The following is a 21,918-nucleotide window of genomic DNA, read 5'->3' on the forward strand; positions in this document are numbered from 1 at the left end:
TGACAACACTAATGTGCCTTTCAGGCCAATGGCCAGAGCTGCAGCTTCTTTCCACAGTTTGGCACTTTATTTATTTCTTTACTTATTTATTTGTGCTGAAGGTTATTGCGGACAGCAGCAAATAAACAGACAGTTGGGGGACATTGGACCCTCAGAGATTGAGTCTGAAATCCCACATGACCTTCTCAGAACAGAGTACAGGGCAGAATGAAGGCACCTGGTGAAAAGACGAGCATTGAGGCTGATGTGCTGAGAGCTGGCCAGGGTTTAACAGTAATGATACAGCAAGCAGCATCAAGGACACTTCTTAAATCTTAACACAGCCATTGATCCCATTATATTCAGACCTCTGGTCCCTCTAGTTTCTTGTGTGTGAGATTGCTTGGACTCTGACCTTGGATGTTAGAGGAACAATGCGTTGCTGAATGACAGAGACATACAGAGAAAGTACATTGTATATTGGAGGAAAATAAACATTATTAATATATAAATATTGTGCTTTAGCCTTCTGCTTTCATGTAAATTCCTCTGTTTTATTTTTACCCTCTCCCATGTTAACAGCTCTGCATCTTATTTGCACTTTCCTTTTGTGTGTTTCCTTGACTCCCTGTTTGTGACCTCACCTAATATATCAATGCTGCACAACCTAAACCCCACTCTGTTAGGAGTGTGGTTTTTGTGTTCATGTTTCCTGTTTAAGTCCGTTTTGGTTCTGTGTTTCCCTGTGTAGTCTTGTGTCTTAGTTCTTCGTCCTGTACATTAGTTCATGTCTTAAGTGTTTACTCCTGGTCTGTGTTCTTCTGTTGGTTGTTATTTTGCCCCATGTCTGCCTGTTAAGTGTTCCGTCTGTACCCCCAGTTATCTCTCTGCCTGCCTGTGTCTCGTCAGCCTCATGTCCCTGACCTGTGTGTCTCCTCCCAGCTCGTTAACCCTGTGTGTGTATAAATCCTTGCTTGTTTCCCTCAGTCTTTGTCCGGTCATTGTAGTGTGTAGATGCTCTGTCCCATGTTGCTGTGTGTTGTCCTGCCTGCCTGCCTGCCTGCCTGCCTGCCTGCCTGCCTTATTAATTGTGTTTCCCTGGATTTGGATTTCTGTTGGAATTAAACCTTTTTTGAACTGTACCTCCTCTGCTCTGCGTCCTGCATTTGGGTCCCACCTGCTCAACCACCACAACACCCTGACACACTCTCTGTTTATTGCCCTCTTTTACGTTCTTTGTCTGTTGTGGCTTGCCACAGATAGTGTCACCTACAGCCTGTGACCAGGTTGTTGTCCAGCAGTGCTCTGTATGAATTATGATGTGCTGGATCGGTCCTAATCTTGTTATGGATGTTCTTTTGCCCTTGGGAGGGGCATCAACGGATGGATGGAACTTAATCAGATTTCACAGTGCTTTGGAGTATACTTCAAGAGAGGTACTCGTGTGTGTGTGTGTGTGTGTGTGTGTGTGGTGGGGGGGGGGGGGGGGCTCTAAACACTACAGTAAAAATGTAAACATGAAAACAGAAGAGGAACCAGAGTAAAACAATGAAAATATACTAAGAAAACAAAGGAAGACAAACAAAATTAAAGCTCAGTACACAGTTATAGATGTGATCTGTGCATTTCAAAGGTGACCTGATACAACCAAGAGAATGATCAGATAAACGTGAGTTTAAACAGTGATTTAAAAGATGATACTGATTTGTAACCAGAGATGCCCATGTATGTAGTTTAAAACCAGAGGGGCCCGGTTTGAAAAGGCCACTCTTGTCTTGTGATCAGGCAATTTGTTGCAACAACCAGGAGACACCTGCTGAGGATCTTAGGCTGCCCCGAGACTCTTGAGGGATTGACATATCTGTAATGTACCTGGGAGTCTGAGCATGTAGAGCGTTTAAGGCTATCATTCCAATCTTAAAATCAATTCTTATACTTAAAGAAGGAAGAGATGGGGTAATGTTTTCTGGTCTTCCACATGTTGAATAAGCTAGAGGTGGGCGATTTACTGTGGGCTGAAGCCTAAATAAGTTGCACTGCACAACAGGATTATTTTGTGTACATCTGTGAGCATTAAAAGCTATTTAATTTAGGCTGTTGGTCACTGCCACCTTTTTCCAGGAAGAACTCCCAAAATAACACACCTAAAATGAAACAGGAACTCCTCAACCATTTGGCCTAGATGCATAATTCTGGTCTCCTTTGAAAGGTCAGAAGCTAAGGAATATAAATCCATTGTAAATTAACATATTTATTTTACCATTACAGACTAAATGGAGATGCAATAAAGAAAAATATGATATTTTACATCCTTGCCTGTTAAAAAAGATATATTTTTGATGCAATAAACCATCAAAGCCATCATCAGATAGATTATAATACAACTGGAATACAATTGTAACTAAATTTGATGAAAATAAACTAAAATACAACAGTTATCATACAATATTTTAAAAATATACCAGGCAAATGTCCATATTTTGGCAATATTTACTGTTTAAATGTTGACTTTTATTGGGAGTTCTCTTTAAAACACTATTTCTGTCCACACAGCCACGTTCCAAATAACATAAAGCTTCCAAAACATTGAAATATTGATAAAAACAGTGAATATTGATCAACAATCCTATGACCAAAAGCACTACAGCTATTTATAGCTTTAGAACGGAACATCCCACAGTGATGGGGGCATCAATGAATCCGGATTGAGCAGACCCTGATGTCTATGTAGCTACTACGAGTCAGCCACCAGACCACGAAAAAGCCTGCATGTTCCAAAGCGGCACTTCTGTGTCTCTGCAGAAAAAGGCGAGAGAATGCAGGCACATAGCTCCCAGGTATTGTGCAATAATCAAGATGGAAGCCAAGATATTTGTAGTAAAAAATCTGTTGATTTTTGGATGGGAAACGGTTGAAATTGTATATGTATATTGGCTTGTTTGTTGTTACTTTTATCCAGCTAATTAGTCTGTAATTTTGTGATGTGAGCTAAACAGCTGATCTCAGGTGGAGATTAGCTTTGGTTTGAGAGGTTGGACATGAGGATATGTTGTGATTAGAGATAACTGGCTGCTTGCGATGTACAGTGCTCACAGAGCGATTTATGTCGTGATATAGGCTTATTTAGATGCTCGGTGTTTGATGGGTGTTTGGTGTAGATAAAATGGTTGGTTTGAACTTTTGGCTGAGCATCCTAGGCTGACAGAGGTGTGTAGCATGGATAGGCTGATGCAATACTAGTTTCAGAGATGAATTTCTCATTTGCATTTTGCGCGAAAATCACATGCTGCCCGCAGTAGCGGGGGCGTCGGTGCTCAGTTAATGTGAGCATTAAAATCTATTCTGATTTGGAGGAACCTATACTACTTAAGTCACTTAAATGGCCATGCTGTGGTACAAGAAGACACATCTAAGGTTTTGAATGTCGTCCAGAAAAGCTAAATAGGTCAAGCTATAGACAAAAAATATAATGGCCCTTATAATGGGAAAAAAAACCCTCTCTGTGAATTTTCCAGACTGGCAACTAAATTGCCTGGTCATCCACATCAAAGGTGGAATTAAAATTACCATTAAAAGTGTCCAGAACCTGCAGCAAAAAAGATTTTTTTTTTGTAGTATTGATGAGAACAGTTTAGGTGTTATGAAATATGTTTTTAAATATGCAGGAAACCAGTTGGGTGGCAACATTTTGTTCCAAAAATGTTTTTTGTCTTGGAAAGTTTACAGTGAATATTAGAGTATTATTAAAATTTTTGTAGTACCTCTTCATATAAAGCTAGCAACTGAATGTAAAAACTACTACACTGATAAGAAATGGGAATATTCAGCACAGCAGTAACATAAATCTACAAAGGAACATCAGTTGCATGTAGCCTATTGAAAAGTGCAATACAGTGTGATGTTATTCCATCGATACATGCAGTTTTCAAATGAATGTAAATGTAAGAAGGTAACTGAAAGTATTGAAAGTCCGAACTGACAGTGAAATGACTTCAGGTAGAAGAACAAATAAACAGAACTCAGAACTCTCCTTCTAGACAAACTTATGAAGGCTTAAGTGCTGATGACAAACTGCAGGTTACAGTCAAAGTATACAATCACAGAGTTGATGATAATAAAGGCTGACAACTTCCAGTTGGGGAGTACTTTTCAGATAAATCTGAGGATTTTTATGAGTGGCGGAACGGCTTCATTACTTAGCATGGGCAAGGCAGCGATAGCCACGCTGGCCTCTTCCAAGGAAGGTTCAAATCAAGGGCAACTGAACTAGGTTAAAGATACTTGAAAACGTCAATCTAACGAGTATCTTCAACCTAGTCCCGTTGCCCCTGATTGTAACCTTCCTTGGATACCTGGATGACTGAGAACACTCTGACCTCTTCTTTAGTTCATCTCCCTAGCTTCTCCTGAAGATGTTAGTCAATGTCCCCATCTCAAGGTAAAGCCAAAATGAGTAGCCCTTAAGTTAATATTAACTAGGCAGATGTACACACTAAATTTGTTGAAAATGAATAGCCAGTCATTTAGATCATTGTCATTTATCAATCACTATTTTTAAACATATGCTGTTTCCAGTCTCTCAAGTGCGAGGATATGCCACTATCTGTTTTATATCATTGTAATGACAAAAAATTCAGTGTCTATGGGTTTTGGACTGTTGGTTGGACAAAATCCAAATTTGCCAAATTATATGAACTAAAAGTATGCATAATATCCATATTGAATGTAATGGGCTGCCATAGATTATCTCACAGTACATCAAGATTACTGCACCGAATGTGTCCAGGACCTCAATTTAATGTTTAATTCATGGACATTTTCATTTTCATACATCATATGCACTCACATATAATACCTTATTAAATATATGACTTCACCTATCTTCGATTTGAATCTCAGAAGAGTTTAGAGGGCAGCAGAATGACTGCTACATATGTCCCCACGTGACATTATAGTAACTTGCAATGTCAACAGAAAGGTGTTAATAATGTCTATATATAAAACAAGGGGCACCCATCCAGGATATAACCAGCAGTGAGGACAGTAACGACTGCAGCACTTCAGCCCTTTGCTACTATTTTATGAGTCCCTTGTGGCCCTGGAGGGTGCAGGAGAGGAGATGGATTCTGAAAGATCTAATTAAGCAAAGCGAAATGAGCATGCCTAGATCCCCAGCCCAGGACAAGACACAAATCGGCAGCTGTTGACGGTAAGCTGTAGGGCAATGGGGCTTTGCAGTAAAGGCTGCCCTCTAGCCTCCAGATAATGACCGAACCTACTTCTCTGTGGTCTTCACTTTAACTTTTTTTATAGCTTGGGGTTAAGGGTTGTGAATCTCGATCTCATTATGTAAAACAGCCTGTGAATTTAGCCGTTTGGTCTTATTTGCACTTAGGTAGGTAATTAATGTTTTCAAAGTAGCTGGGTGGTGCTGGTGAAGAAGCAGATAACTCCGTCAGGTGTCTTGTTTTGCACTTAGTCAATGGAGAGAAAGATGAAAGTTACTTACAAATAAAAGTTCTGTACTCATAACTCACAGTACTTATGTTTGTATTGTGAGTTGTTTGGAAGGTGCGAAAACACTGAGGAGCATTGTGTGTGTTCTTTTGTTGGGATGCATCCCAATTTAGAGGTGCAGACTGTGTGGGATGTAAAGAGTTCTCTCTCTGTCTGGCAATTCAGCATTCACATGCTATTACATCTGAGTGGAGAATAAATGTCTTCAGGACACCTGGCGCCAAGGCTGTGACTGTCTGGTCTCTCAGGCTCATTTCTGACTGAGAACAGAAAGACCTTGGAGTACAAAGACAACAGGCTTGATTATGTGAGTACACAGGAAGGTCTCCCAACATTGTTGTGCTAATCACGTTAGCGGGCACAGACTCAAGGCGGGACAGATGCTAGGCAAAGGGCAATGGGGTTATGTTATCCTGATTAGAGGAGGCTTTAGGGGGTTTTGTGAATCTCGTTTCCTACCTCGGCGTCATCTTGCAGAGGGAAAACTGCCATTGGTTCTTTCTCTTGCTCAGTCTGTCGGCCTTTTCTTCTCTGTGTCTCTCTCCAGTATTCACAGTATTCACAAGAACTAGTGCCTTAGCCAGCACAGATGTGTCTTTCTATTCAACAGGACACATTCCTTTTCTGGTTATCAACTGCCTACACACATAGCAATGAAATGCGGGAGAATACTTTAATTTTCTTCTTGTGGGTTCACCTTGCTTCAAGTAGTTAAAAGCAGATTTGTTCCTTTGTGACATGTTTGCCTTGGTTCATATCATAACTCAAAACCCTCAGTGGCTCATACACAAACCTCTGCCAGTTATCTATAAATCTAATAACAGTTCAAAAAAGTGTGCTAAAAGACTGTAAGCAATCTAATCTAGTGATTTAAAATGAACCAAAGATTATAATGTTAGGCTGAAAATAGCTGATATCTACCAATTAAAATATGCATAGATTGGCTTCAAAACCAATCATCCTGACATTTAAAAGGTTTAATATTTGACATACATAACATGAGTTGTTCTCTGAAACTTAAAATAGCATACAGAACATGGCAACATGTATGAAAACGTGAACAGACTGCAGAGGTGATAAACTGTTGTGGCTAGCCATTAAGTTGGAACACTATAAATAACTGATGATGCATTTCTTCTGCTTCTTCCAGGATCCTATATGTTGGTGAACTCCTCCCAGCATGCTGTGGGTCATCGTGCTCAGCTGCTGCTGCAGACACTGAGTGAAAATGACACGCACTGTGTCCAGTTCAGCTATTTCCTGTACAGCCGTGATGGCCACAGTCCAGGAGCCCTACGGGCATATGTGCGAGTCAACGGCGGTCCACTTGGCAGTCCAGTATGGAACACGTCGGGGTCTCACGCTAAGCAGTGGCACCAGGTTGAGCTGGCTGTCAGCACCTTCTGGCCTAATGAATACCAGGTAAAAAACCTTTGGCTCTAAGACATTCCGTATGCTTGCATGTGATGATATGACTAATGTGTCTTTTTAACTCAGTGTCCTTGATCAGGCTTGTATTGTCATGACTTTGATTTCATGATGCTTTAATAAAACCAAATGCTCCTCTGACACTGAGGAGTTGAACAGTCAAAAGAGGTTTCATCGCCACGTTAGGGCTGGGCGGTATATCGGTATAATGTGGTATAATATAAAATTAGACAATACCGTTGATACCGATATAGTTTGATGTTGAGTTAATTAATATGTTTTGCAAAGTCCTTCGTTCCATTAATCCATTCGGTCGATAACATTTGAAAAGGCTATAACAGCCACACGTTTATAATTTTACCCCCATTCACGTTAGCGGAGCACTAAACCGGCCAGCAAAAGTCAACACAGTGGACGCTGTAGCGCTACTGATGACTAGCGTTTGGGGGTGTAATGTGCACAAGTATAAATGCATGGCTACGTGCTTAGATGGCGTAGCTACGCACGTAGACCCTACGCAGGAGTATAAATCAATACAGGGAGAGAGCAGAGCAGAGGTACGTTAGGTTAGTGTGAAGAGAACTGAAGGAGGTACATTCAATAAGTGAGTGACACTTAAATAAGGTGGAGAATGAAGTATAATTAAAAAAATTGTAAAAACTATTTTTACTATTTGTAGGAACTCCCTAACTTAGCAGAAAATACCCATATATATAATTCAGTACCGAGACATGACTTTTTGGTCTGTAACGCCCAGCCCTACGTCACGTCGAAGTCTGCAGACCCATCGACAGACATCTAAAAGCTAAAAACATGTTACACAGTAAGGCTCTGGTGATCACCACTCATTTTAGCCTCGAGATGAATCTGGTGTTAATTACTTATATTTGCAATTTAATTAGCATTGATTCCCTTGTGAATGTAGCCAATGTTAGTGCTCCAGGGCCCTAATCAGATCTCTTGTGGGCATGCCTGGTAGAGATTCCACCCAATGAGGCCTATGTACTGTGTGTTCAGCCAGCTCCAAAAATATGCATGGCATGTCATTGCCTACTTACAGTAGATGGATACTGACTGGCATCTACTGTGGGTGCCTGATGTGCTGTGGTCTGTAGATGGCACACTCAGGTGAGCACGAGGGATCCATCTATTAATCCATTTTCTTTTTTCTGCAAACTCTGCAGAGCTGTCAAAAAGCAATTAAGTTGAGTAGTGTGCATTTTATCAAGAACTGTCAATCCCCCCCACTTAATTAAATTCTGTTCGGCCCCACAAGATCTGACCTTCACTATGTAAATAATAGTCCTTTGTACAAACAGGGGGCTAGATGTAAGGTGACTCTGTTCTACCAACATCACATGATCTGAAAATAAGGCAATCTATCTTATGTTAACAGAAACAAACGGGAATACCCACACACAAACATCTTAGCGAAAGTTTTGTTGCTGTGGTCTGTGCACGTGAACAAGTAGTGTAAGAGCACAAAGTGTTGCAAGGTTTAGTCTCAATACAGAGAAATATTATTTATTTAAGCTGAATAGGTATCTACTGGTTGTTGGTGTGAGGTTGTCAGGCAGCCATTTTGTATGGCTTAAACAAACTTAAACTAATTAGTGAGCTTTGGAGCTGCTATGCAGATTTTGTTACCATTTGACAGAGCCAGGTTAGCTTCCCCTGTATTCAGTCTTAATGCTAAGCTAAGCTAATCGCCTCCTGGCTGTATGAAGCGTACAGACCAAGCGGGAAGCTTTCGGTCTACAATATGAAGCTGATGCGGAAGTCCCTGAAACCTGCATTCTATTGAAAATCTAGCAGGGGGCGACTCTTCTAGTTGCAAAAAGAAATCCAGCTCCATTAGAAATAATGGTAAAATGACCCTACTTCTCAGCTGAATAATTACCCCAGTAAAAAGTCTTCTCTCAAAACAAAATGATGTTCATTTAGTAAATTATGATCCCATTTATTTTAAAATAGACCACAAAGCAGAGTATGTTTCAGGGTGGGATTATCTATGATTGCCAAGTCGTTACCATGGCGACCTGTCAGTCAGGCTAGAGCCGACTCGTACCCTCGGCACTGTGTAAATTTAACCAGCGCCGCTGAAAAAGCTTCACTTTCACTTTCTCTGGTGAGTACATTTAGTTTTAAGACTGTTAAGCTGACAAAGTTATCAGCCCTGTTAAAATGACAGTTAACATGAGTTACAGTTGCACTTAGCTAAGCAAGCTAGCTAGCTCCGCACACGGCCGTTAGCTCTGCCGTATCGTCACTTCCGGCACTTCCTGGTTGCAAAAACTCGACATGGCGGCGACCTATCGGCCAAACTCGAAGATTCAAAACAGCAGTCCACAAACCAACGGGTGACGTCAGCATGACTACCTCCATTTCTTATATACAGTCTATGGTACAGACATTAGAGTGATATCGATAAGTCTTGGCAAGAAAGTGAATACATGTATTAACCAAACTGTTAGGTTTCCTTTAAATGCAACAAATAATCCTCCTTCTGTCTTTAAATTAAATTTTTATTTTTATTTTTACAGTTGTCGATATATATTTAAAATTAGAACATAGACAAAGCCAAAGGAATTGTCTGCTTTTTAGACATATCTTTGACATAAACAATCTATGGAGAAAACTCAAGTTACAGACGCTAGTGGAGCAGAGACTACAGACTTGGGGTCTTTATATACTCTATTTCTGGCTGTTGTCTTAGTAACTACAAATCACTATACGAGTAGACTAGCTACTAATCAGTGTTACTGCCAGTCACACCTTCTCTTGAGCTTTGCCCCTCACGAACAGGCTGGCTCCTGCCAGTGAAACTGTTCATCAGCTCAGTTTTTAAACAAATAATTCATGGCATGTTCAGTGTGAATCATTACTTTTACAGTACCCTTATTAAATTTATTAAATAGCTGTTGCTCTTGTGCTGGCTGTTTAACATTGAGTGAGCTGAAAATGGTTGAGTGTCTTGCTGAGGAGTGCTTCACTGCTGATGGATGCAGCGAGAGCTGAGCTGTGATATCTCCGTTATAAAACAGACTGTCTAACCACTATTCTTCTCTATCATCACATCAGGACAGATAGGTCATGAATACAGTAATAACATGTTTTATTCTGCCTTCTGTTTTTCAGTCAAGTACTGTTGAATTTGCCTATGTGCGCAGAGGTTCTGCTTTCCTCACCCTCCCTTACTCTTCCCCAGTGGAGTTGTCTACTTTCTTGTCTTACGGCCCTTTAAATATCCCAGTAAACAGTGATGGCTCATAGGTGAGTCAGAATTGTGTTGTGGCTTCCAATGAGAAGATCCAGTTAGGCGAAGGAGGTTTATAATAGGCTTATGAGGAGGAGTAGATGACTCTGGAGACAGGACAAACAGTACAAGAGAAAGAGATAGGCCTAACACTTAAATTAGTATTGACAGTACAGCCTTTTAATAGAACAGCTTAAACTGCTAATGGCCTAGCTTTTATGTCATATGGGGAGAAACACTGTGTTCCAATTAATTGGATTAAATTTGATAATATTGGAGATTCGGTCACCAGGCACAGAAAATGTATCTAAATGTGGCATGTAAGGAATGCTTTCCGTCTTTGCTTTCTTTCTCATTTCACATTTTACTTTAACTCAGCTGAGCTTGTGCTACTTCTCAGTACAAAGAGAGCAACACAAACTGCCCCCTCAAAGTCACATATACCACGGCTTACATTGCTAATCCCTCAGCAGTCAAAAACTTCATCACTGCAGAATGACACAGGGTCTTGCTCAAGGCCTTGCAACACGTCAGTGCTCTGTGTTGCACAGACCATACAGGAAAGGGCAAGTGGGGAGGTTTACGGCTGAATGTTTTCTTTAATAGCGTCTTAATGCTAGCTATCCTCTATTGTTAGCCAGCAACAGTACAATGAAAGCAAAACACAAAAACGGAGAACAATGGAAGTCTGTTATAGCCCGGTTTTCTTCAACACAGTTCTCTTGAAATTCACCCAAGACTTTTGTGTGTCTTTAAATACTAAAGGGTTTGGCTTATATCAGCTCCATAGCGAGTCTAATACAATCACTTTGGATTTTAAGTGATAGGCAATCAGATTAACCCTTTCATTAAACTAGCAAAGCACTCTTTTGAAGCAGAGGTGGAGAGTAGGCTCTTCTTATCATTGTCTCTGAGTAAAATAAATCCCAGGAGAATACACATCATTTTGCAGAAGGTTCAAATCCGCAGGTTTTTCCGCCTTATTAGATTTCAGGTCATATTATAGCTCCAAGTTCCTGGGCTAGAGCATAGGGATACAAAATGTCAGTGTAGCCTTTTGCCCTGCACAGATGCAGATGTGAGATTAATCTCAAGGCTGCTCAGTTCACGATTTACGGTGTAATGAAATACCTTGTTTACAGCACACATAGTCATTGTTTATGTCTTGAAAAATGTCATTGTGGAATGTAATTAAAAACAGTCAAAGCAATTTTCAGATATTAACCAAACCTGAGAATTAATGTGCTGAAAACCAAAATCACTCCAATCCCATTTGTTCGCCTGCCTGGTGATATGAAAAATACCTTGAAAATTTACATGTTTTCAGTTATGTTCTTGAATCAGGTTGCCTTTTCAGGCAATGACAAATATTACACACACATCACCTTCTCCGATCACAGTTGTGAAATTGGGATTTGGAGTTCAATGGATTTTGGGGTGGAAATCTGAAAGAGTAAGATCACCTTGAGATGTCTCGATTGGAGATGTTGTGTGAGTCTGGTGTACATTGCCATATTTCTCTCTGCCTCTTATTGGTAGAAGTGTTTGCAATACCTGGAGAACCTTGTTATCAAATATTAAAGATGTTATCCATCCCTCCAAGACTGCCAACTAGAGCCAGAGACAGATCCCCTTTCCCCTCTTTACCATCTCCCACCGTCTCTCTACTTTGACTCCTTCAAAATGTCAGTATCTTATTGAGACTTGCTTTTTTTTGTCTTGAATTACTTTTTCACATGTTAATACTGAGTATGTAATTTATCCCCTTTATACCCTGATTCTTAATACAATACTCACTTGCCATGTCAAATGTACATTGAGGGAGTTATTTCTTTCATTGCTCCTATCCATACTGCTCATGAAATGTACCAGTCCAATGTAAAATATTAAGCGGTCTTGTTCCGCTCAAACATGCATTAGTTAATAAGTAGCTAATATGAATATTTAGCCAAAAGTTAGCCAAATTGGACAGTTTTGCTATATCTTAGCAAACAACAGCTGCATGTAGTGACGGCAGTTACACTACATCTGCATTCACCAGTCATAGACTGAGCTTAAGTGCTTAAAGAGAAACTAACATTCACACACATTCATACAGTGGCGGAACAGCCACCAAGGGCAAGGGTTCAGTATCTTGCCCCAGGACACTTCGACATGCAACCAGGGGGAGCCAGGGATTGAACCGCCAACCTTCCGATTAATGGCCAACCCGCTGTACATCCTGAGTCACAGCCACCCACGTTATGTCGTCACAGGAAGGTTGCCAGGTTTGGCACCATCAGGCCTGTACAGAGACCTGTGTAATATTCTGCGCTCACTGTCCATATCTGGCTTTTATTTGTTTAATTCATACAAACACCACTGCCAAACAAGACAGAAAGTCATTATGGTCTGCCAAAAAATAGTCCAGCACATGAGGCATCGTAAAAGCCTAAATTGTTTTTGATACACTCAAGTATGAACTCATAGCTTGTCTGTTTAACACTAGAACCACCAGGGTTCGTTATATACCTATAACCGCCATAGTGGGTAAAATTTACCCATTATAAAAATACAATGATTTTGTGATTATTTCTGCTACATGTTGCTCCAATACACTTTGGGAAACATTCAGCACCTTTGCTGTGCATTTCCTATAAACACCATCCCCATATTTCAGGCATTTACTGAATGTTTATTCTAATCTATTCATTGTCTTCACCGTGCAGGTCAATCGCTTGCGCTGCGCGTCTGTGAAGGGCATGTTTACACCTGCGGCTCTTTTGAAGATCATCCACTCGCTGCTGTTATAGATGTTATAGCCTAGTTATATTCTTAACACAGCTTCTGTTTTGCTTGTTTGTTCAGACTTCAGAGGGCATCCAGAGAATAACACATAGCTACAAAAGTTTGAAAGTCGAAATAAAAGTAGGCTATTTATTTGAAAAAAACGATTATTATCAATTCCAAAATTCATAGTAGATTTTTACCCAACAGAAAAATGTATAATTATCACTTTTACAAAAAAACACATAGCATTGGAAAAGTTAGCCGGTCACAAAGCACACGAGGGAGCCGCACGCTCTCTTGAAGGGACCGCAGAACACACCTCTATCACAGCGAAAAACTAGGCTACTGCAGCATTAGTTTTGATGATCATGTAGCCTACACAAAAGCTATAAGCAGCGGCTTTTATGCATGTTTACTTCATACAAGTGGATCGCTGTCAGATAATGACCCGTCAGATGCAGAATCAACCTAGGACACATCGCTCAACCCCCACCGTCAGTCTCTCCTTCACTCACTGCGCTGAGCAAGTGTAATGCCTGTAGTGGAAAAGGTGTTGCCAATAGCAACATAGAATGTTTATCTAAATGCGCAACATGAACTGCGCTAAAATGACTGTATTCTCTATAGAGGTAAATTTTACCCGCTGGCGCTTATAGGTATAAATGCCCATTTTTTAAATCTGGCTTTATCTTATCAAAAAACAGCCACTGGTAAATTTGACCCGTTGGCGGTTCTAGTGTTAATCTTAAGTGTAAAAAGTTTTACAGGGGGTTTTGTGCTGGACTGTTTCTTGGCCGGGTGTAGTGACATTTTGATGCTGTCTTGTTGTCACATTAAGGTTGTATTGTCACAAGATATAATGTGTTTATTGATAAGGTGCTTTTACACAGATTTTCTTTTACCTTTGGGAACAGCCATGACAACTGCTTCTTGTTTTTATGCTAAGCTAGGCTAGGCTAGGCTCACCAGCTCTGAACCATGATCTAAATTAGGAATCGATCTTCTTATCTCAGTTTCAGCAAGAATGCAAATAAGCATATAAGCATATTTCCCATTTTGAAGACAAACTTTAATTCCTTGCCGAAAAAGAAACATTGTAAATGTACAGATTTGCTTGTCTCGTTATGTACACATTTAGCCTGTTTAGCTTCTACCAATGAAACCAGACTAGCCCGCTTCATAACTTTTCCCATGATGCAATTTTGTTTACTTATTACACTCATTACTTTAAAAGGAACAATTTAGAAAGTGGGAGGCACATGAAAGACTTATAAATGAGAATCCTCATGTCTGATAATATCACTTTTTTCCCCCGCTGCCTCCTGCTAGTGTCCTGCCAGCTGAGCCTATGGCTATAGAAAAGGATTTTGTGAAATACTGAGATCGAATTGAGATTCCTAACACTTACACAGACACAGGCTGTTATCCTTTGACATTTTCCACCTGAACAGATTTACATCAGCACATCGCTGTCTGTCTGCAAATATGTAAGGAGTTATTTATCTATGGCTGTGTCTAATGGTGAGTGAAAGACCTCTGTGTCATATGGTGTCTCCTGGTTTTGAGAAAGGTAGGCTGGTTTATAGGGCCAGATAAAATGTATCTTGATTTTTATACACTACAATTGTTTCTAACAGCCAATGTTACAGGGTAATGTAATATGTTCATAAATCACTGTGTGTAACACTTTTACTTTTTTCTTCAGAAGATGATATCTGCATTTTTATCCTTTGGAAGTAAAGTAGCCGTTCATTAGAATAAAGCATGTGAAGTTTCATTGGGAAAGTGGCTTTCAATAAAAATCTGGGGAGGTTGTTTATTGAAACAAATGCTCTGAGTGTCTGCCTCTTAATAACCTCCTATCCTAATGGCTATCCTAAAGACTGAGGATTAACCCGTAATCAATCTCGTATTGAGTGCTTTAGCTCAGCAGAGAGTAATAACACCTTCAATTAGACTTTCAAGACATTTTTTCTCCTTCTTGTATACCATTAAGCCAGTGTTTCTGGCTAATTTTGGTATTAGCCTTAGTATGTGCTTACACAGCTAATTCAGGTTAACACATTAGAGGATGCCATGCTTTAGTCGTTGCTGTAAATATTGTATGTGTTGCATGTAGGAAGGAAGGAAGGAAGGGGGCAAGTGGAAAAGATGGATACGAAAGAAAGACAATGAAAGACAGAAAGCGTGAATTGAGAGAAGTGGATCCTGGACAGGCTTTAAAGAGAAAATAGACCACCTGATATAGGGGGAACAAGACAGGAAATGTTAAAATCCATTTTTAAAGAAGTGGAATCTTCCAGCTCTGTTTCCAGCAGTGTCTTGGAACAAGAGGGAAATTGACTGTGGCAGAAGGAGATTAGCCTCCATGTTCCTCCTTGAGCCCGAGGAGAGTAGCCAGCTATAGACAGAGCAGGGTCACTCTCCAATACTGAGACCCATCAGCCAGGGCCTTCCCTGCCGCTTTCCCTCTCACCTCTTCACTCCACTCCACTCTACCTCCCCTTTTGTCTGCTTCTAGCGGGCCCTCTGTTCTCTCTGCACACCTGGCCAATCTGCGTCTCATTCTGTCAGGAGTTTTGTAGCTGACCCTTATCTTCTCGCATCCCATCATGATGTGTCGGTGTAGGTGCCTTTAGGGGTCGTGTATGGCCAGGGTTGTTGTCACACCAGTTGTTACTGTAATCAGAGGTGGACCATCTCATTCTGCTGACTGTTGGAGGCTAGAATTCGGGCTAGAGGTACTGGGGGTGAATGTAGTTGTGACTGTTAAATTAGGTGTGTAAGGTGGTGGTGAAGTTAATGTGGGTATCCTATTGGTCTTGGTATCGAACTTCTAATGTATTTACAAAACAGCTTGATATCAGTAAGTGGAATTGAATGTCTGGTCCATAAGCAGAGGTAGCGTGGGTGCATGGGGGCTGCCGACCTAGGGCAGATGTTTTATCATTTACTTGCAGTCCACACAGGAAAATTACAGGTAACGATCACTGTTTTAAAAACTTAATGCAACTGTTCTTATCAAATGAAACAGGCACTACACTTCTGGTTTCAATAGTAAACCACCACAAGAATGACAATTACCAACAAAAACCCTTATATTCTAAAGAGACACGTTGTAATAAACATAAATCACAAAGTAACTTCTGTATTTCAAACAAATAGGAGACTTATTAGCAAATTTCAACAAAACTTTCTTCACCTCCATGCATCATGGGAATTCTGAGGGACGGACCCGCACTCACACAGGCGGAGAGTGTGCTGCGGTTTAGTTCAGTCCTCGACTTCCACTGGAAACCGAAGTGTTTCAGCAGCGGAGCGTGCAGCCTGCCCCACTGTACTGAGAGTCTATCCCCGCCCACAGTCTGGTCAGATAGTTATGAGATATTTCATGAGTTAAATAATAATGTTGCTAATTGTAAATTTATTTATGTGGGCAAAGTTCTTGTATAGCTGCTTTGTGTTAAGACAAAGTTCAACATGGATGCATTTGAGAAATTAGGCTTATTTTTGTATAAAGAAAACTCCTCAAAGTGAGGTTTCCTGAAGTAATATTTTCGTATCGCACACAAAATCAAGTGTCGTGCATCAAACAATTAATTTGATACCTTTGTGTCAGACTTTTGCTGTACAACCATAGACTGTATAAAAGAAGTGGATGTAGTCATTGTGTTTGGTTTGTGGACGTCGTTTTGAAGCCTTGAGTTTGGCCGATGGGCCACCGCTATGTTGATTTTTTGCAACCAGTGACACTGGATGAGATGGTGGCACTAGCAAGCTTGGTTAGCTAGCTGTTGCTGTAATTCACGTTAACTGTGATTTTAACCTGGATGCTAATTTGGTTAGCTAAAAACAGGCTTAAAACAAAACAAACTTACCGGGAAAATGAACAGCCGACTCTTAATAAGCTAGTTCAGCAGCGCTGGTTAAATTTACACAGTGCAGTGGATATGAATCACTCTAGCCTGATTGACAGGTCGCCATGGTAGCAACTTGTCAATCACAGGGTAGTTCCGCCCCTAAAGCATACGCTGCTCTAAACTGGACCATAATTTACTAAATGAACATCATGCTTTTTTGAAGAAGACTTGAGATGAGATCACAAACTCATTAGGAAAGTGTTTTCTGAAAATAAATCAGGTGAGAAGTAGGGTAATTTTACCATTATTTCTAATGAAACCGGACTTCTTCATGCAACCAGTAGTCGCCCCCTGCTGGCCGTTAGATAAAATGCAGGTTTAAGTTACTTCCACATGGCTTCAGAATTCAGACCCACAGGTAACCAATGGCTTTCTGTGCCATTGGTTAGAATGTATTATAACTTGTCTTGATATAATTTAGTTTCATGACTGATGAATTGGAGAAGTCTCAAAGTAGACAATCCTTTTAATATTCTTCAAAGTGAGGTATTGAAGAAAGAATCTTGACAAAAAACAAAACAAAACAAATCTTCAAATCTCAACGCTTTCCTCAGTGGATTGAGTTTGAAACATGATTTAAAAAACTGCAACTGCTGAGGAATAAGTGAGATGTGGTTAAAAAATCCCAAAAGGTATCTCGAAAAAATCCACTTAAAAAAAGGTCCCCTTAATATCTTTTCCCAGAGCTTTCAACCACATCATCACCATCACCATCATCATCATGAAAGATAATAAAAAAGTGTCATTTGCTGAGGGAGACCAAGCGATGCAATTGAAATCTTTGGACAAGCTAATAAGTGGAGCTTTTGTCGAGCTACTGCCAAATGAACTTTCTTATTAATGGAAAAAACTCTAGTTTTTGTATTGGCACTGCAACCAAGCCTTAGTGTAATAATTATACAACACAAATAATCAGTGGTGAAGCCCTAGTCAGTTATCTAATTTTGAGAAGAATGAGCTCCAATCTTGCATAACCTATTCCCGCTACAGCAGCATATAAACACACACACACACACACACACACACACACACACACACTTAAAGTAGCTTGGAGGATATAAGATAGTTTGTCTGTGTGTTTGTGTGTGTGTGTGTGTGTGTGTGTCTGTGTGTGTGTGTGTGTGTGTGTGTGGCGGCCTCAGTAAAAATCAAGACCCAATGATAGGAACCATGTTGAAATCATTTGGTCAGAGGATTATGAGAAACAATAATTCAAAGCTGGCCTTCGATCAAACATGTGGATGGAAGACTGTCCTTGGTGCTACAAAAAACAAACATCACCCCTGTGTCTCATAACTCTCACCATTACTAAGGATGGTGATTTGATATTGATTAGGTTTCAAGAGAGCCCACTGCTCATCCAGGTTATTGTTCTATAGGACGGTATGGAGCTTTGTCCTCCCTTGAGTCTCGTGGCCCTGTGCAAGCTGTATTATCTGCTGTTATAGCTTCACAGCAGCCTGCGCCCTGAATGCAGAATGGGGCTCATGACTCAGGCGCTACATTGTGTGCTTCCTGATAAAGCTATTATTTCTCCTGGCCCTGCGGACTGAGGCAAAATGTATCTATCTCTTTATTTTTATGCTTGCATCTTTGTCTTATTTCTCTCATTGTCTAGCTTTCTGTTTTGGGTCAGCAGATGTGCAACGATGTGGTGATGGGCTTGTTTGTAATTAATGCCTCTGTCACTGAAAGGGGACAAGAGCAATAGAATTCACACAGCCCTCAGTGTTCTTTGAAAATTGCTCTTACACTTGAGCTTTGAGGCCATTAGGTTAGTCACAAGTGTATGCTGCAGCTGTTCTGGTTATGAATTAAATCTGTTTATCATGTATTCACATTCACTTCACTTTTGCAGGTACTGATTGAAGCAACAGTTTCCAGGGAGCGGCGAGGCTACATTGCCATAGATGACATCATGGTGCTCAACTATCCCTGCTGTAAGTGCCACTTCTGTCAATGAATTGCAATTACAGAAGGTGCTGGAGGGAAAAAAGGTTTAGTGGTTTGGGGGGGAAATGTATTTCAAAGCAGCATGAAACATAAATAGGGTGAGGAGAAGAGTAATGGCTGACCGACCTTTTATAATAGTACTGCAAGTTGGCCTGAGTCATCCGGCGACAACAGCAGTCCTATTAAAACACTCAAATGCCAGCACTCCCCTCCACCTGAAAACACACCTGCTGTTCTGCCTCTGGCATTGTTTGACAGCCAAATGTGTTTGTTAATCAGTGAAGTCTTGAATTCTCTCTCTGAAGAGTTCTACACTTTCATCTTCTCTGGCCTGACATTAAGTGTGGTGTAGCTCTTTGTTATAAGTCACTTTGCATAGAGGGGTTTTTCCCATCGACCGCTATATTTCAAAGCTTAATGAAAATGTCTGCTGTTCAGAGTGGGTTTTGTATAACCAATGGCTCCCTGCAGCAGGCTTTTTGTGTCAGTGGTGGTAAAGTGAGGGTAGCAGTTCAGTGTGTTGTCAGCCCCTGAGGATGTTGTGTAAAACATGTTCTCTAACCCCCCTGAACTTAATACCTGGACAAAGACTCTCAATATCACTTGTACACTCACTGTACAGCCCACTGCTGAACACAATGACTCATAACTAGTATAGTACGAGTTACTAAAAATGTGCGATTAGTTTTTAAAGTTACTTTTCTGAAAAGTAATTGAATTGCTTAACCTGTTGCTGCACATGAAAGTAACTAAGTTTTGAAAGTAACTTTAATATCTGCTTTAATTATCTTATAAATACACTTAGATGTGTTATGAGTGTTGCTGTGAAACAGTGACCACTATCAAGTTTAGTCAGAACAGACAGTGCAGACAAGTTCTTGGGTTTAAAATCAAGCCTGTTTGGATGGAGTGGCTCCTCCTTGGTCAGAGGAGCTAGCCCCAGGATCTATTGCGATAAGCTTTGTAGAAGCGTGTTGTCGTGCTAGATGCTTCATGTCTTTGATGTGGATAAAATTCTCACGCCTGCACACAGACAACAGCTCACTGCTATATTTTTGTCCTTGATATTGAGGATAGAAAACTGATGTCCACATTTCCAGGACAGCAAGATCACATTGCCAGAACTGTCAGTCATTTTTTGTGCTTGGTCTCATGCTGATTGATTGATTCACATCGTTCATTGCGCAGCCGCTATGTTTGTCGTTGTTAGATCATAAAATCCGGGTGAATAGGCTGTGGTTTGTCAAGACAAAAGTGAGGGGTAATAAGAAAATTTAAATTTCATTAATGGTTATTACTTTGAGAAAGTTACTTTGTTACTCCTAACACTGCTCATAATACATTTAACACCCATCGTCCACACAGCTCAATTGACATATGAATGACACAAGCTTGAAGGATATTTTTCTCTCACAGAGATTCAGTGTCAGCTCCCTCTTAATAATTATATCCTCTATTATTATCATAATAGTGTTTGGGGATGGACCTATCAGGCATGTCATGTTGCTGAGGATACTGCCATTGATTTTATTAAACGAACTGGCTGTGAGATTGGTTTGTACCCCAATTGTATGCATACCACCCAGTCAGCCGCCCCATTTCTCCCCAAGACAGCAGATGGCATCTTCCGAATACTCCCACTGTGGCCATTAAATAATTAAGACTCTCATCAAGACCTGAGCATGCCTTATGATGTGGCACATGGCCAGCCCGCATTACTTGGCAGCGAACAGTATGAGGAAAGAATGAGTGAAAAACCAAAGGGAAGAGTCGTATTGTAAAAAAATAAAATAAAATAAAATAAAATAAAAGCTCAACAAGTTCCTTTTTGTGAATTCTGTATAAAGAATGGTTGACATTTCTGTTTTATCCTCTTGAGTCTTAGCCTTTGCTCTGAAACCAGTTTTGCACTCCTGTGAAATATTTATCACGTTAAAGAGTCCTGAGGATAAGATCTGACCCGTTTAGCTGTATAAAACCGAGGCCTGTTTTTTTCCCCCGTTCACACTCATTTCGGTTTATTTATATTTGGCTGTCAGGCATGAATTATGAATTAACCACAGGAGGGAGAGTCCCTCAAAGGAAACATGGCCACCTGTGGGGTACAGATGTGAGCACTCTCCTTTTACTACTTACTGTACACAAACAAGATCAACAAATCTCCCACCTCTGTTAGGTAGCGACACTGTTGTGCAAAACTAAGCAGGAGATGTGTGAGACCCAAACATTTGCTTCTCCCTGATGCTTCAGCTTCACTGTTGCTCTTCCATCTCTTCCTGTCAGTCATCCAGAGTGACATGTCGACATGTATTACCACATTTCTCAGAGATGGCAAACCGTGCTCCCAGTGATTTGGCTCAGCAGGGGTCTGGTTCTTACTGCTCTATTGTTAATCACAGAGTTGGGTGTAATCACACACAGACTCATTTGCAGGTCCGCACGTACAGGGTCATTATTAGTCAAAATGTGGAGGTCTGATGCTTCCTCTGTTTTTTTATTCCGCAGATTCATTCCCACACTCTGCTCATTTATAGATTAACCCTAATGTGATGTTGTGTGTTAGCTTTATTTTAATGTCATGGAAATACTGTACATGTCCACACAACGTTCTGATGTGGAACAACTTCTTTTCTCTACTGTCAATGCAAGACTAAAAGAATCAAAAGCTTTCCCCAATTTTATTTCCTGCAGCTGCATTTGTAAGTTCATTTTTGCAATCAAAAATATTAAATACACAATAAGTTGAAAAAAGAAGAAATTTTAATATGAAGTGATGAGCATTAATACTATTGAAGCACAAAAGAAGCACAGATAATTGAATAAAAAATGGGTTTAGACAGTCAGCACTGAAGTTTAGTGCTGCTTCAAACTTTCCACTGAGAAAATCTGTTACTGTTTCATGTTTTAGGTGAATGTTTGTGATATTGAATTAATTATGAACCAACACTGGACAAAGCTAGTTGTTTGCTCAAACAGAGATGCCTGAGATTCCTGTTTATGTCAAAAAAAAAAAAGAAAAAAAAAAGGCCTTGATAAATTGTGTCTTGTGTAGCAGACATTGTGATTGGCTGAAAGGTAATGGAGTCTTTTGATCTC

At 40.3% G+C, this 21,918-nt stretch overlaps 1 protein-coding gene across 5 annotated transcripts in view; it reads left to right on the forward strand.

The window, feature by feature from the left end:
- Nucleotides 1-21,918, forward strand: part of ptprub (protein tyrosine phosphatase receptor type Ub) — a 165,972-nt gene that overhangs the window by 82,832 nt on the left and 61,222 nt on the right. For 2 of the 5 annotated variants that reach the window (XM_046044278.1, XM_046044279.1), the window contains exons 3-4: nt 6,647-6,918; nt 18,728-18,809. In XM_046044278.1, the coding sequence (XP_045900234.1) occupies nt 6,647-6,918; nt 18,728-18,809 (354 nt within the window). Of the gene's footprint in view, nt 1-6,646; nt 6,919-8,987; nt 9,053-13,556; nt 13,579-17,061; nt 17,090-18,727; nt 18,810-21,918 lie in introns of those variants that run through there. The other 3 variants (XM_046044282.1, XM_046044281.1, XM_046044283.1) reach the window with 3 other exon arrangements.

Source organism: Micropterus dolomieu, linkage group LG03 (genome assembly GCF_021292245.1).
Source record: "Micropterus dolomieu isolate WLL.071019.BEF.003 ecotype Adirondacks linkage group LG03, ASM2129224v1, whole genome shotgun sequence".
In the NCBI taxonomy this organism is placed as follows: Eukaryota; Metazoa; Chordata; class Actinopteri; order Centrarchiformes; family Centrarchidae; genus Micropterus; species Micropterus dolomieu.